General features: G+C 50.5%; 1 protein-coding gene across 3 annotated transcripts in view; it reads right to left on the reverse strand.

Moving 5' to 3' along the window:
• Nucleotides 1–5,020: 5,020 nt before the first annotated feature.
• KIF13B (kinesin family member 13B) overlaps nt 5,021–16,560 on the reverse strand; it is a 179,939-nt gene continuing 168,399 nt past the window's right edge. For 2 of the 3 annotated variants that reach the window (XM_077925405.1, XM_028725207.2), the window contains 3 exons: nt 15,877–15,939; nt 8,401–9,412; nt 5,021–6,467 (listed from right to left, as the gene is read on the reverse strand). In XM_077925405.1, the coding sequence (XP_077781531.1) occupies nt 6,199–6,467; nt 8,401–9,412; nt 15,877–15,939 (1,344 nt within the window). In that variant the 3' untranslated portion in view covers nt 5,021–6,198. The remainder of the gene's footprint in view (nt 6,468–8,400; nt 9,413–15,876; nt 15,940–16,560) is intronic. The other variant, XM_077925406.1, reaches the window with a different exon arrangement.

Consider the following 16,560-nt stretch of genomic DNA (forward strand, 5'->3'; position numbering starts at 1 on the left):
AACAAACTTAGTTGATTTCTAAGGTGCTACTGGACAATTTTTTAATTTATTTAAAGTAAAATAGTGTTGCAGTGCATGTGTCTGTATACTGCAATTTCACAGGTACATGGAAGTGTAATGACCCACATTCTTCTTGAGAACCACCTTACAAGTTTCTATCCCCTGTGAATAAAAGGCACAATGTTAGCAAAGCTTGCTGAAGTTATAGAATCAAAAAATTCAAAGTTGGGAGGGAGCTTGAGCATCATCTAATCCAGCCCCCTGCAATTTGAGTTTTGAGTTTGGATTTGATATCCCGCCTTTCACTCCCTTTAGGGAGTCTCAAAGCGGCTAACATTCTCCTTTCCCTTCCTGCCCCACAACAAACACTCTGTGAGGTGAGTGGGGCTGAGAGACGTCAAAGAAGTGTGACTGGCCCAAGGTCACCCAGCAGCTGCATGTGGAGGAGCGGGGAAGCGAACCCGGTTCCCCAGATTACGAGACTACTGCTCTTAACCACTACACCACACTGGCTCCTAGTGTGATTCAGGAATCTTTCACCCATGACCCTGAGAGTCAGTCTCATCCTCTACTGACTGAGCTCTCACCGAAAGCAAAAGTTTTTAGTTGATGGGGAGGAGGTTTTAGAGCATGGGTAGGCAAACCAAGGCCCGGGGGCCGGATCCGGCCCAATCGCCTTCTAAATCCAGCCCGCGGACCGCCTGGGAATCCGTGTTTTTACAGGAGCAGAATGTGTCCTTTTATTTAAAATGCATCTCTGGGTTATTTGTGGGGCGTAGGAATTCGTTCATTTTTTTCTTTCCAAAATATGGTCTGGCCCCCCACAAGGTCTTAGGGATGGTGGACCGGCCCCCTGCTGAAAAAGTGTGCTGACCCCTGGATTAGAGAGACACTTCAGTTCGCTGCACAGCCACTGCTATATTTTCCGCACAACTAGCAAAAACTTCGGAGTGAATTGGGCAAGGGAAAGAATAAAAACATGCTCACTTCATGGAACACATCCAGGACAATAAATAAATCTGGATTTCCTCTTTAAGCACAGAACTTTGGCCAGGTGGTCCTCTTTGACTCCTCCACTGATTCCTATTTGCTTGGGTTTCCTTAACCCAGCAGATCTGCAGTGCTTTGGCCAGGCAAGCAGGCTTCTATTCTTATTTATTTTTTGAATTTATATACCTCCCTAATAACCGGAGGTCTCAGGTCTGGGAGGGAGGGAGGAACAGAGCGAGCGAGGATTCGAGGCTTAACGTAAAGGAGGTGTTTTTATTTTAGGTAAGGTACATCACAGGTATGGTACAATATTACAAGTTTAGTATGATACAAGAGAGCATTAAAAACTTTACACTTCATTACAATTTATCTTTGGATTTTTAGCGCATTTTAAAAAGGTACAACCAACAGACACTTCCGAAACCAGCTGAACATCCGTCCTTTATATACAGTCTCCCTACATTTACAAAGAAGTAAAGATCACAACACAAATCAACGGAAAGTAAGTTAACTCTGAAAGCCCGCTCCCCTCCCTAAGACGGGAGAGGGAGAGTTAGTGACCCTGGAATCATGACCACATGGGGACGCATTCTGCACAGAGCCAAGGTTGACGCCTTGGCAAACGCCTCTTGTGCTCGTGTGTAGTGTTTAAGTGTGTCTGTGGTGGGGGAGCAAGGATCAGGCCGCTTTCCCACTCATAGCAGATTTGGGATGAATTTGCGTGTTAGATCACCCAAAACGTCTGCCCATGACTCTTGCCAGGTGAAATTCCCACTGGGTGTTACCTCCTATACCTGGCGCACACGCACACAAAATGGCGGCAGGTTGCTGGCGCCGCCACCTTGGGTGGAGCCTTTGGCCCCAGCCCTGGGGAAACTGGAGCTCTTTCAGAGATGCTGGAACGAGACACGGCCGCGGCAGAGCTGGCTGAAGAAAGGCAGGGCTGCATCGCAGCGGGTTGGGGTCCCTCTTCCGACATGACAATTCTGCAATTCTACTGGGACGCAGCCTGCTAATGGAGCTGGTGTCGATGAAGCGCCCCAGCTGGAAAGTGGTGCTAAAGAAAACCTTCCACATTTCAAGATGACGACGACAGGGCGGTCGTTCCTCTGCAGCCATCTCTCCAGCCAACTTGTTGGCCCTACAGACCTGGGAACGCCTGCTATTGTCTTAAAAGCAGGGCTGGGGAACCCAGGGGCTGAGGCTGGTGGGGTTTCGGAATCCCATTTGGAGGGTCAGAGGTTCCCAATCCCTGGTTCAGTGGGCAAGCCAGCTGTCAAACCGATAAGGCACAGTAGAAGGAATTGTGGCTTGGTTAAAAGGAAGCCGAAAATACGAGCCACTGGGGCAGTGTTCCATGTGTTCAGCACCCCCAATTCAACTATATAAAAGCTTTCGATGCAAGCAAAGTGTATACAGCTGCAAACCCAAGAAACTGAACTTTTTTTAAAAAAAGTATTTGAACTTTAAAGTCTTAGCGGTGGATAATTCTACGGTGGATCCACTGAACGTACTGTAGAAACCCTTTTCTTCATGATATAAAAAAGAAAAATGGTTATTTTTGCAGGCGGAGCTCCTAAGAGATGCCTATCTTTCAAAGCCCGGTTCCACGTGCAAATAGGTGGCGCAAGCTTGCATTTCCTTGTTAACGTGGAAAAACAACTTGCCAGTGGCGCTCTGGCTTAAGAGCTGCCACAATTTGTTGGAAAAAGCAGACCTGTTCTGGGTTTTTTTAAAGAGCAGTTAATGCAAGACGAAAGGAAAGGACGTCACGTCTTGTTGAAAAGACAGGGGGCATGATCCAGAAAACCGCACGAGTACCCACAGCGGGGCTTTTAATTGCAACAGGCCGTTTTATTTCACTGTCTCGAGTCCTGTTCCCAATCATTCTTGAAAGCTATTCTTTACGCAAAGGGCTCTTGAGCTCGGACAATGAATTAAATATAAAAGGAAGGGCAAAAGTGTCAAAGGGTTAGAAGGAGGCTGCCCCCGAGTCAGAGAACCGCAAAGGCTTCAAGAGGCCTTTGCCAACTTGGCGCCCTCTGAACTGGCTGGGACTGATAGAGGCTGTAGCCCTAAAGAACTGGAGGGCATCAGGTTGGCAAAGGCTGGTCTCAAAGGCGTCCTCCGGCTTACGGGCTGCCAACACAACTTGCCCAACCAGCGCCCTTTCCCCTTTGTAAAGTGCATGAAAAGTTCTGGCAAAACCCAGGGGCCCCAATGGCAGGAAGCGTGGCAGGTTTACCTGCCAAGCAAGCCTCGGCTCACCTGGGATTGCTCACACATGCGGGAAATAAGAAGGAAGGTAATGGTAAGTTTGTTAAGGATGCCCGTTGCCGCGGCGGGAAAACCGTTGCCGCTTGTGTTGTTCGGCACAGCAGCCCCAAGGGAGGACTGCAGGGTGTAGGAACCTAACGTGGAATCCTAGAAACCTCCACTTAACAGGCAAACTACTGGCCCTCATTGAGTCACAAAACCCAGCATAACCAATTTCCACGGGACTCAGGTGGGCTTCATTCTTTAAGGATCACGACTGACAGGTTTGAAAGATTCCCCCGCAGAACTTTTTTCTTTTTTCAATAAAACCCTGCCTGGATATTAAAACGCCTAGATTTTGGCACTCATTTCATTTCTCTGAAGCTGTGCTGGGGGGCAATTGTAGCTCGTGTGGAGCATTTCTCCTCCAGTTAGAAAGCCGCGAGGAGGCGCTTTAAGACGCAACGGTGAAATATTTTCCTAACCCCCCCCCAAGTGTGCTTTATTAAAATTCCTAGAGGGGTGGGGGGCATAGGGAACCAGCTGCTTTTATACTCTTGCCCCCTCAGTCCTGGAGCTCAGCTTGCTCCAAAGACACCCCCTTTCTGCACTGCCACCGTCTCTTACGCATCTAAAGCCTCTGGGTTTTCTTGATCTACAGAATGCCCAGAGTGGCCTTTAAGGCTCCTTTCACTGTAGTATTCATTTATCTCCAGTCCCCTTCACCCTTTGTAGTGGTGCATGCATCACTGAAAGGACTATGCGCCTTAGTCTTCCTTTTCTGTCTGTCTGGAGAAGAGCGCCCCCATTAGCTGTGGTTAAAGGGGGTCAGTCTAGAGGACCTCTTAGGGTCCCAGCCAACTCTACCGCTCGATGGTGCCAAGTCAAGTCTGCCAGTTCTCCACTTGGTGCCTGCCTGCCCCTCTTCCCTCCGTCTTCCCCAGCCAACCATTTCCTGACCCACATGGCTTCTTATTTGAACATCACATTTGCGCGCCTTCCAGGGCCAGTCTGCAGGGGCATCTCCTGCAAAGGAGATACAGGAACCCGCTTTCTGCCAAGTCAGGCTGTTGGTCCATCGGATTCAGTATTGTCTACACTGGCTGGCAGCATCTCTCCAGGGTGTCAGGAAGGGCGTCTGTCGCAGGGGATGCTGCTGCCAACTGAACCTGCTTGCAAAGCGCTCTGCCTTTCCTTCCAAATCGTCCGCACATCCTTCCGCAAGGGCTTTTTCCTTCCGGCTGGATGATTAAGGCACAACTTGGCTGCGCAAGCGCACAGGAAGGAGAGAGGAAGAACGGGGAGGCTGCGCGAGAAAAAGTCGCCAACTCACATGCACCCACAGCTGGCCTGAGGCTCTCGAACTCTCCTTCGGCAAGCCGAAAGACAGCGAGAGAGCCAGAGTGCAACGGCGTTTGCCCACAGGAAATCCCAGAAATTTCGGAAGGGGTTCAAGGCAGAAATGAAGGATCGACGAGGAGCAAGGTCCACTCGCAAGATTACCGCCGCGCATGCTTGCGGGAGATGCTCTTGCAGAATGGGGGGGGGGGGTGAGGAGGACCCCCTGTGAATGCACCAGGCAACAGGAAATCAGCTCCGAGTTTTAGCAGGCCATTGCTTGTGTCCTGCCCCTTTCAGTGGGGAAGCACAAAACAGGCAAGGGCACTCGCGGTGGCCGACTAAGGCAGCTCAACAGTCACAGGACCCTTGCAGGACTCTACAACCTCCTCTGTGCCTTCAGCTCAAAAGAGGGGTTTTTTTTTTGGGGGGGGTGTTTTCTAGGCCACTGGGAATCTGTGAAATTTTCCCAGCCTCCATCTGTGGCTCGGGGGGTTGCACTGAGCTGAGCGAGTCACAAAGCGGTTCTGTTCTGGGCTCAACGCAGCCGCAGAAACTACACACCTCAGTCCGATTGCCAGCTTAAAATCTGGAGAGACGTTTTAATTCTTCGACGGGAAGGAGAGCAGTTGAGGGAAACCTGCGTGGAGCAGTGCAAAGAGGCTGGCGCAAGCTGGCAGGCGGCGTGCTGATTGCAAATCGCAAGGGCTGTGCTGCTATCATTCTTTTAGCAATAAATAAGAAATAAATACCATAGAATTTTTTTTGGGGGGGTGGGGGAGAGATGGGGGTGGGAATCTGCTTTACACACAGATTAAACGTCAACGCCGCAAAGGAGGAAGCCCCCCAGAGACCAAACTTTCAACCAACCGTACAGGGAACTGGTTTCATAAATACAGTAGCACCAGAGGGCATGCCGAAATAATAAATTCTAAAAACCCAAGCAGGGTCTCGGAGAAAAGTCTCTTTTTCTCCTTTAAATAGAAAAAGCACTAGAGCAGTGTCGTCAGCTAGATGCAAGGTGTCTTTGCTTTTAAAGATTCAGGCATTTTTTTCCGAGGGGGGGGGGGGCAACCCACCACCCAACTGGCCAGCCCCCAAAAAGCCTCATCCCAGTGCAGCGAGGGGCGATACCTTCCCAGCGATGCCGGCAAGAGGGACGAAAAGACCAGAGAGCAATACTCAAGCCAGGCACTGTTTCTCTGAAGCCGCCATCCGCCAGGACACACAAGTCTCTTCTTCTTCTCTCTCCAGTGGTTTAAGGGTGAGGCCCCGAACAACAGCACATTTCCTTAAAAAGAGACTCCGTGAACATTGCCTCTTGCAGGAGGGCTGGAAATCTGTGAAGTCACGACGGCAGATGGCTTTTTTTTTAAACCTCACCTGGCAGGGGGTGAAGAGAGGGATGGAAAAGGGTCGCGGTTTGCATCCGGAGCAACATGCCGATACCCCTTCATGGCAAGAAGTCAACCGATGACCCAAGGAAAGAAAGAACGAAAGCCCCCCCCCCGGGCCCTGCAACTGCCCCCGCCGGCTTTGTTTAGTTGTGCAAAGTAAGGCCGCTCTCGAGGAAGTGTCAGATTCTCGCAAGGCAGTGTCCGGCCGCTGCTCCGCTCAGTTGGCCCACGACTTCCGGTTCTCTGCGTTCCTTGGGGTCTTTTCCGCTTTGGCCAAGGCGGTCAGGGAAGCGAGGTTGGAGGCCGAGCCCGAGAAGGTGCCGCTCTTCCGCTGCTCGGGGGTCCCCCCGCCCTGCAGTCTTGTCCCGGCGCTCCGGCGCCTGGCCGGCCCCGTGGCTTTCTTGACCCGGCTGGGCTTCACGAGGAGCCCGTAGCCTGGATTGCACTTGAAGTATTGCCGCCCTCCGATTGAACCGTCGTTCTTGCCTGGGGGGGGGGGGGGAGAGAGAGAGAAAAGAAGAGGTTTCACAAAGAGAAACTTTTGTCCAAAATGTATAATTTATTACCCCCTCTATATTGGACAAACAGGCCAAACCCTACGCCTGTGATAAGAATTTTAAGGTCTTAGATATATATTAAATGTTCATAAATGTACCAACCAAGCACGTACGTAGATCAGCACAGGAAGACCGACCTGAAACCATTTTTGATTCCCAAACTGAGCAAATGTTTTCCATGCAAGGTCAAAGGAAAATGGAAAAGCCTCCCCATTGTCTTTTCCTTCACAAATCCTGTCTTAAGGGTATGTCTGTGTCTGAATAGGGAGAGCCTGTGACCTGGCTCAGGAACTAAGTATTTATCATTACAAAAGACTGGCCAGGCTCCCCAGGGTATCGAATCAAGTGATTACTATATCCAATCAAGTGAGCATTAACAGGTAACCTGTCAGACGAGATAAGAAATGCACTCAGATTTCTGCTGTAGACCGCCTTTTCTGTGATGTAGGTATGATGTATCTGAGGGGTGGTCTTGGGTTACACCCCTTCTGTGATGTATGTATGATGTATGGAGGGGTGGTCTTGAGCTCCAGGGCAGGGAATTTAAAATGTCTATATAAGCGCAGGCACACCTTTGTTCTGGGCCTCCACCTTTCCTGCATGTGAGGGGAGCACCCTGTTGCAACAGATCAATAAAGATCAGGCTTACTAGCTGCTTTGCTTCTCAATATTCTCTGGTTGGCCTCTTGTTATTTTCTCCTCCCAATAGGGAACCTACATAAGGACTCTATATGGGCTCTTGGATTCCCCATAAGGGGGGAAACGGCAGGTTTTGTTTACAACACACCAAAGGATAAATGGACATAAATCTGATTATCAGGAATCACAAGACAGAGAAACCAGTAGGAGAACACTTCAGTCTCCCAGGACATTCTATGCAAGATCTCAAAGTAGCTGTCATATTACAAAAGAAATAGACTGGAAAGAGAAGTTGCTGAGCTGCAACTTATTATCAAACTTAAAACCATGGAGAGACCTGGTCTGAATAGAGACATTGGATTCTTATCTCATTACACATGATAAAGCTATTTTTGGCCATCTCATCCCTTGCTTTTTCCTGTAAGACCAATTGCAGTCGTTAACAGTCGTCAACTGGCTTACCACACCTATCAGCCAATCACCCATCTCCCACCACCCTTCTGAGTAATACCCCTCCCCACCCTCTCACTATATATAAGGGTCTGGTGACTTCTGTTTCAGTGTATCAGAAGAAGTGTGCATGCACACGAAAGTTCATCCCAAGAACAAACTTAGTTGGTCTCTAAGGTGCTACTGGAAGGAAAATTCCAAGTGGGTCTGAACCTCAACGTTTAAAATCCCTGATAGAGGATAAGGATTCAGAGATCACGCTAAGGGTGGCCAAGTTTTGCAGCACGCAAATTTAATACAGCGGAACCTGGGTTTTTTGAGCACCTTGGAAGCTGAACCATTCAGAACCCAAACGCCGAAAACGGAAGTCATTGCTTCCATTTTCGAATGCACCTTGGAAGTCGAACGAGGCGCGTTTCTCCATTTTTCCAATAGATTTTGCCGACCATCCATTGATCCTTGGTTTTTGAATGCTTTGGAAGTCGAACGGTCTTCCAGAATGGATTGCGTTCAAAAGCCGAGGTTCCATTACGTAAATAAATAAATTACCGAACAAAGTCTGACCAATTCAAATCTGATTTGATTCCGCCAGTTGGGAACTTGGCGTGAGCCTCCATGCTTGAACCCGCTAAGGCAATTTCTCCTGCAGATACCTCTCTCGCTTCCCGCAGCAAATCTGCGCCAAGGCTTCCTCCGTTCTGAGGAAGCGGCTCCTGCCCTGAGACAGGCCACCACCCTGCAAAGCACCCCATTACCTCCCCAGTCACACTTACCTGACGGCATGTCCAACTCAACTCCCACCCAGGTGCCCTCCTGGAAGTCGGTCGGCCCGACGTATCTCACGGTCCCGGTCTTATTCGTACCGACGGTCACATATTCTCCCTCCTTCAGCCAGTCCGGGACCTCGTTGGTTTCTTCCGAGTCGGACGTGGCGTCCGGCTTCTCCTCGGAGGTGCTGGCCGCTGTGCCGTTGTTCTGGGCGGGGCTTTGCGGGCTCCGCTCCTCTCTCTCCTCTCCCGCCTCCTCGGAACTCGAGAACCCCGCTGGCTCTCCTCCCAGCATGCTGGAGAAGGACCTCAGCTCCGACGTCCGGACTCTCTGGATTTTGAACGGGGAGCTCGCGACGCCGGGCTGAGGTGATGGCTCGGCCAGAACCGGAGACCTGGAAAGTCCTGCGTCGGGGAGAGATTTGGTTGTCAAAGGGGGGCTCCGAGCTGAGGGAGTGCCAGACCGCTGTGTCGCCTGCGAGTCGTTCTTTGACGGGGAGGAAGGAGGGCTGTGCTCGCTCGGAACTGCGGAAGAGGCCATGGGCTTTGGCTTCGAGGTGCCGTCGTTGTGCCCTTGGTCTCCGCCACTCTTAGTTCTTGCCTGGTCCGTTTTAAGGCCGGGGGTGACCGGGTCATTTCTCGCTAGAGGAGGGTTGCAAGGCTCGGGAGAGGAGGCGAGACACGGTTTCACCAGCACATCCACGGCGGCCCCAGTCTGGGCGGCCGCAGCGGGCTGCGTCGCGTCACTTGCGGCAGGCGTCTGCCCGCTGGCCGGGAGCTGGGTGTCGTTCCCCGGTGCGAGCGCCTCAGAAAGGGTGGCCGTGGAAACGCTGTGGGAGAAATAGCCGCTGGAGGCCTCGCTCAAGGGGCTCGGCGGGCCGTCCTGGGAATCCTGCGCCTGAATATCGGCCGTGGGCGGCTGCGGAGGCACTTTGGGGGTCTTTTCGGGGGTCTGTTCCGGCTCCGTCAACTGCGCGGCCACCTCAAAGGGCTCCTTGGCGCCTTCCCCTTGGGAGACCTAGAGCACAAACAGAGACGCCAGAGTTACAACTCGTTTAGGAAACAGCAAAGCACTGAGAAGGTAGTAAAAAAATATAGTTCATAATATACAATTTGAGGATTGGGAAAAAATGTGGAAAACAGATTTAAAATTTACAGACTGTTCTCTTTTGAAAGAAAATTACATGAAAATTATGTATAGATGGTATATAACACCAGAACAGATAGCAAGAATGTATAAAACCCGGTCAAACATATGTTGGAAATGTAAAGAAAAAGAGGGGACCTTTTACCACATGTGGTGGGAATGCAGAGAAATTTTTTTAAATTGGGAAATGATATGTAATGTAATGAAATGTATAATTTATCTTGGAGACCATTGTAAGCAGATGGAAACATTAGCAGGTGTGCAATGACACTCGTGATGTAGCAAGTGCTATGGAGATAATGGATTTATATAAAATATGGATTATTGAAAAAGATGTAGTAGAAAAGGTTTAATAATAGGACTCACAGAAGGGAAGGTGGGAAGTCCAGAGATTCGGAGGAATTTCCAAATGTGTATGTGTATGGTTGTATTGTTATAATTTTATACTTTTAAAATCAAATAAAAATGATTTCGGGGGGGAAGGAAACATGAAAGCACCTGTGGTTGGCTTGCTGGCAGTATTTTTAATGTTCTTTGGCAGGAGCTAAGAAGAGGAGGAATTAAAGAACCTTTTAATGAGGGTGAAAGAGGAGAGCGCAAAATATGGTCTGAAGCTCAACATCAAAAAAAGAAGAAGATCATGGCCACTGGGCCCATCACCTCCTGGCAAATAGAAGGGGAAGAAATGGAGGCAGTGAGAGGTTTTACTTTCTTGGGCTCCATGATCACTGCAGATGGTGACAGCAGTCACGAAATTAAAAGACGCCTGCTTCTTGGGAGAAAAGCAATGACAAACCTAGACAGCATCTTAAAAAGCAGAGACATCACCTTGCCAACAAAGGTCCGTATAGTTAAAGCCATGGTTTTCCCAGTAGTGATGTATGGAAGTGAGAGCTGGACCATAAAGAAGGCTGATGGCCGAAGAATTGATGCTTTTGAATTCTGGTGCTGGAGGAGACTCTTGAGAGTCCCATGGACTGCAAGAAGATCAAACCTCTCCATTCTGAAGGAAATTAGCCCTGAGTGCTCACTGGAAGGACAGATCCTGAAGCTGAGGCTCCAATACTTTGGCCACCTCATGAGAAGAGAAGACTCCCTGGAGAAGACACTGATGCTGGGAAAGATGGAGGGCACAAGGAGAAGGGGACGACAGAGGACGAGATGGTGGGACAGTGTTCTCGAAGAGACCAACATGAGTTTGACCCAACTGCGGGAGGCAGTGGAAGACAGGAGTGCCTGGCGTGCTCTGGTCAAGAGTCGGACACGACTAAACGGCAACAATAGAGAAGCGGAGGGGAAAGGCAGGCCTAAGAGGGAGGCTTTGACGTGTAGCATCTAAGCCTGGTTTCCTCTTTCCCCTGGCTCCTTCTGGGAAGCTCCTAAGCAGGGTGTGGCAGCTCAAAAGCAGGTCTGGGCGATATCTGGGTTGGGGGAGATGCATGTTTCAATAGGGCTTGGGCACACAGACACACTCCTACCACCTGAAAGAAAACCTCTGGTCCTTTTGAAGAGAGAAAAGGTCATCTAAGGCTTTTGGGGGGTTCTTTGATAAGTAATTGTTGCCGTTTCAAATTGTATTGTGTTATCATTTCCCCTAGTGGGTCTTGCAAAAGGCTATTCCGAGCAATTCTTTTTATAAGGTTAGGCGGCACCAGGGATGAGTTCATAGAGCCAAAAAGAAGTGTGAGAGGCCCGTCTTGGCCAAACATTTCTCAATCCCTGCCCTCGAGGGAGCAATGGCTTATCTGCATTTCCCACAGCATCTGAAGCTGCCTTCTCCAGGGTAGCAACTTCAAACATCACTCCTGGTGGTCCATCAAAATCCCTCTGCCAATTTTTTAATTTTAAAAACTGAGAGCTGGGAGCGGGGGTGCTTTCTTTCTTTCGGCTGCTTTTATTATTTCACAGTGGTTTTTTATTTCTTTTTGAGGAGGGAGGAGGTTTTTTGCTTGCTTGGGAGTGGCCGCTGGGACCACATAACACCGGTCCTGAGAGATCTGTATTGGCTCCCAGTACATTTCTGAGCACAATTCAAAGTGTTGGTGCTGACCTTTAAAGCCCTAAATGGCCTCGGTCCAGTATACCTGAAGGAGCGTCTCCACCCCCATCATTCTGCCTGGACACTGAGGTCCAGCTCCGAGGGCCTTCTGGCAGTTCCCTCATTGCGAGAAGCCAAGTTACAGGGAACCAGGCAGAGGGCCTTCTCAGTGGTGGCTCCCGCCCTGTGGAACGCCCTCCCTTCAGATGTGAAGGAAATAAGCAGCTATCCTATCTTTAAAAGACATCTGAAGGCAGCCCTGTTTAGGGAAGTTCTTAATATTTAATGCTGTACTGTTTTTAACATTTGATTGGGGGCCGCCCAGAGTGGTTGCGGAAACTCAGCCAGATGGGCGGGGTATAAATTATATTATATTATATTATATTATATTATATTATATTATATTATATTATATTATATTATATTATATTATATTATATTATATTATATTATATTATTAGGGGGTGGTTCTGAGCATTGCCAATTTCTGTGAAATGGGTACCGTATTTTTCGGACTATTGGACGCACCGGTCCATAGGACGCACCTAGATTTGGGGGGGAAATAAAGGCAAAAAAATTTATTCCCCCCCCCCGCCAGGCGCGGGGCTGGGGCGGGGAAGCCCGAGCTTCCCCCTCCCCCAGAACGGGACCCAGAGCCATGCCGAAGCTGCGCGCAGCTTTGGCATCGCTCTGGGAGCTTGCGGGGCTGGGGGAGGAGGAAGCCTTCCACCAGCCTCCAAACCATGTCGGGAGACAGCGGGATGGCGCGCTGCGCCTCTCCCGCTGTCCCCCGAGTTTGCGGGGCTGGGCCAGCCTTCTAGACAAGTCGGGGGACAGCGGGAAAGGCGCGCTGCGCCTCTCCCGCTGTCCCCCGAGTTTGCGGGGCTGGCAACAGGGAGGAGCAGGCTTCTCCCCCCGCCAGCCTTCTAGCCAAGTCGGGGGACAGCGGGAAGGGCGCGCTGCGCCTCTCCCGCTGTCCCCCGAGCTTGTGTGGCTGGCGGTGGGGCTCTCCTGAAGCCTGGAGGTTGTGGGGCTGGTGGGGGGGAGAAGCAGGCTTGCTTCTCCCACCCCCAGCCTCCAGATCAGGTCGGGGAATAGCGGGATGGCGGAGCACCGCCATCCCGCTATTCCACGACCTGATCTGGAGGTTGTGGGGCTGGGGGGGGGGGGGAGAAGCAGGCTTGCTCCTCCCACCCCCAGCCTCCAGATCAGGTCGGGGAATAGCGGGATGGCGGAGCGCCGCCATCCCGCTATTCCACGACCTGATCTGGAGGTTGTGGGGCTGGGGGGGGGAGAGAAGCAGGCTTGCTCCTCCCACCCCCAGCCTCCAGATCAGGTCGGGGAATAGCGGGATGGCGGAGCGCCGCCATCCCGCTATTCCCCGACCTGATCTGGAGGTTGTGGGGCTGGGGGGGGGGGAGAAGCAGGCTTGCTCCTCCCACCCCCAGCCTCCAGATCAGGTCGGGGAATAGCGGGATGGCGGAGCGCCGCCATCCCGCTATTCCCCGACCTGATCTGGAAGTTGTGGGGCTGGGGGGGGGGGAGAAGCAGGCTTGCTCCTCCCACCCCCAGCCTCCAGATCAGGTCGGGGAATAGCGGGATGGCGGCGCTTCGCCATCCCCCTATCCCCCGAGCTTGTGGGGCTGGGGGGGGAGAAGCAGGCTTGCTTCTCCCCCCGCCAGCCTCCAGATCAGGTCGGGGAATAGCGGGGTGGCGGCTCTGCGCCTCCCCGCTGTCCCCAGCTTTTGGGTGCAGGCTGCTGCCCGCAAGCCTTGCGAGCCCGCGGGACATCCCGCCGGGCTTGCAAGACTTGGGATAGCTTCCTGAAGCCTGGAGAGCGAGAGGGGTCGGTGCGCACGGACCCCTCTCGCTCTCCAGGCTTCAGCAAAAGCCTGCATTCGCACCATAGGACGCACACACATTTCCCCTTCATTTTTGGAGGGGAAAAAGTGCGTCCTATAGTGCGAAAAATACGGTATTTCTGCGGTGTCCATAACAGTTTCTTAAAGCTCCAGATGCGCTCCAAAGAGTTGGGGACTGTCAGCGGGAGGCCCAAAACATTTTTCAAAAACCTTGAGACCTGTTCTTAACACACACATACAAACTCTCTCTCTCTCTCTCTCTCTCTCTCTCTCTCTCTCTCTCTCTCTCTCAGATTTAGACGTTCAGGACAGGCCGCAAATCTGCGCAGCATCCTCTTACATTTCATAATTCACAATGCTCAGGCACGCACCCATTACGGAACCCAGGGCCCAAATGATTCACAGAGAGTCAGCAACACACGCCGGTGAGATTGCGGATTATCTGAACTCCCAGTGCATTAGCAGCCAGCTTTGCAAATAGCCAATTTATTCCAGAAAGGCCTGGTAGGATTAATATACAAATGTATGGAGCACAATAAATATGCCCCCTATTATTTACCGAAATATTATTTATATTACGGGAACGGGCACCTGCTGTTTGAAAAGGGCGATTTATGTGAACGGGGAAAACAAGCCAGATCTATAAGTCTCTCTTAGTTATTTGGCTAAATTCGCTGGAGGGATAAATCACTCGTGCGCAAGCCAGGCGCCAGGATGCGCAGAGTCCCGCGCTCCAAACTCAGAGCCCTTCGCAAATGCGTTAACTGCGGCAGGACAAACTTGCAAGGTACAGAGTTAACAGCACCTGCTAAGATTAACAGCCCATCCTGGTGATATATATATCTTGGCAACAGCACTGACAAACTCCGAAGAATCAATCGCTCCTGCCAAGCTGTTCCCTGTTAAGATGAGTTTACACTCCATAACCCCCTCTTTTGCAGGGAACGGGGAGGGAAGTATCGGGAGGGCTCAAGCAAGCGACTTGGAAAGATAGCCCAGTCCGTAGAGCGTGAGGCTCTTTATCTTATGGTTGCGGGTTCGATTCCTGCATTGCAGTGGGTTGGACTGGATGACCCTCGGGGGTCCCTTTCGACTCTACAATTCTAGTCCATGATTCTATGTTGTCCCCGTGTCATTTGGGGGGGCATTGCAGCATTCTAAGATGCCCCATCACACGGGAGGCAACCAAGGCCGGATTTCGGTTTCATGAGGCCCTAAGCTACTGAAGGTAATGGGGCCCTTTATATGTCCAGCTGTCCTTTGTCAACAACAAATTGTTGCTGTTTTTTGTGTTGAATATATGCCATATGGTAATTTATGGACCTGATGCATATCTAGAAGGGACGTGGGTGGTGCTGTGGGTTAAACCACTGAGTCTAGGGCTTGCCAATCAGAAGGTCGGCGGTTCCAATCCCCGCGACGGGGTGAGCTCCCCTTGCTCGGTCCCAGCTCCTGCCAACCTAGCAGTTCGAAAGCACGTCAAAGTGCAAGTAGATAAATAGGTACCACTCCAGCGGGAAGGTAAACGGCATTTCTGTGCGCTGCTCTGGTTTGCCAGAAGCGGCTTAGTCCTGCTGGCCACATGACCCGGAAGCTGTTTGCCAGCTCCCTCGGCCAGTAAAGCGAGATGAGCGCTGCAACCCCAGAGTCGGCCACGACTGGACCTAATGGTCAGGGGTCCCTTTACCTTTAATGCATATCTAAATCCATTTGCACATTACAAAATATGTATTTTATCAAAGTAATTGTTGAACTGAAATGCAATTAAAAAGAAGTATATTAATAGTGAAATACAATTAAGAAGAAGTATATTAATAGTGAAATACCATTAAGAAGAAGTATATTAATAGTGAAATAATTATTAAGCTCTAACTTAAAATGATTTTTCATTCGTAACAAACTTAATAATGCAAAAACCTGGGCATTTGGCAATAACAAAAGTTCCTTTAGAAACACAATTTACAAAGACTCATAATCTAGTCTCTAGAAACTTGCTAGAACATGAAATAATAATAGGTGTAAATATATGATGCAAGCTACTAATAATTATAAATAGCAGAATGTGGGCACCCTGTATATAGAAATGAGCAAACCAGGGATATTTTAGGGAGCAGGCTAGCAGGCGGGGTCCATGACTTACATCACAGGAGCCTACACAACACAAAACACTGTTGTTGTATGTAGGTTTTGTTTTATTTGTTTTTTATCTAATATTTTGGAAATGTAGACAAGACAAGAGCCTCCAGCAAAACACAGGGTTGTGTCAGCCTTGTCACCCACAGAATATGTGTGGAAGGGGGACTTCGCGGGGTGAGAGGTCAGCAGCTTTTGAGGACCACTGAGTGAGCCTGTGGCAAAGGTGAGATCTCCGCCAGGGGCTACCCAGGTCACAGATGCAAGAGCAGGATGCAGCAAGAACCTGGCCAAGGGCTTACCTGCTGCACTTTTGCTGCGGTGGCATCAACACTGGCAGACTGGACCATGATTCTTGGGACAGGCTGTAAGGAGGGAAAGAAAGACAACCCTAAACACATGGGCAGCCAAACACGGCATTATTCTGGACTGCCAGAGTGGTGCATGCTCTGGTTACCTCCCGCTTGGACTATTGCAATGCGCTCTACCTGGGGCTACCTTTGAAGGTGACTCGGAAACTGCAATTACAGTGGTACCTAAGGTTAAGAACTTAATTCGTTCTGGAGGTCCGTTCTTAACCCGAAACTGTTCTTAACCTGAAGCACCACTTTAGCTAATGGGGCCTCTTGCTGCTGCCGCGCCACCGGAGCCCGATTTCTGTTCTCATCCTGAAGCAAAGTTCTTAACCCGAGGTACTATTTCTGGGTTAACGGAGTCTGTAACCTGAAGCGTCTGTAGCCTGAAGCATCTGTAACCCGAGGTACCATTTTAATGCAGAATGCGGCAGCTAGACTGGTGACTGGGAGCGGCCGCCGAGACCACATAACACCAGTCTTGAAATACCTACATTGGCTCCCAGTACATTTCCGAGCACAATGCAAAGTGCTGGTGTTGACCTTGAAAGTCCTAAACGGCCCAATATACCTGAAGGAGCGTCTCCACCCCCATCGTTCAGCCTGGACACTGAGGCCCAGCTCCGAGGGCCT

The sequence above is a fragment of the Podarcis muralis genome, chromosome 3, assembly GCF_964188315.1.
Source record: "Podarcis muralis chromosome 3, rPodMur119.hap1.1, whole genome shotgun sequence".
NCBI classification, from domain to species: domain Eukaryota; kingdom Metazoa; phylum Chordata; class Lepidosauria; order Squamata; family Lacertidae; genus Podarcis; species Podarcis muralis.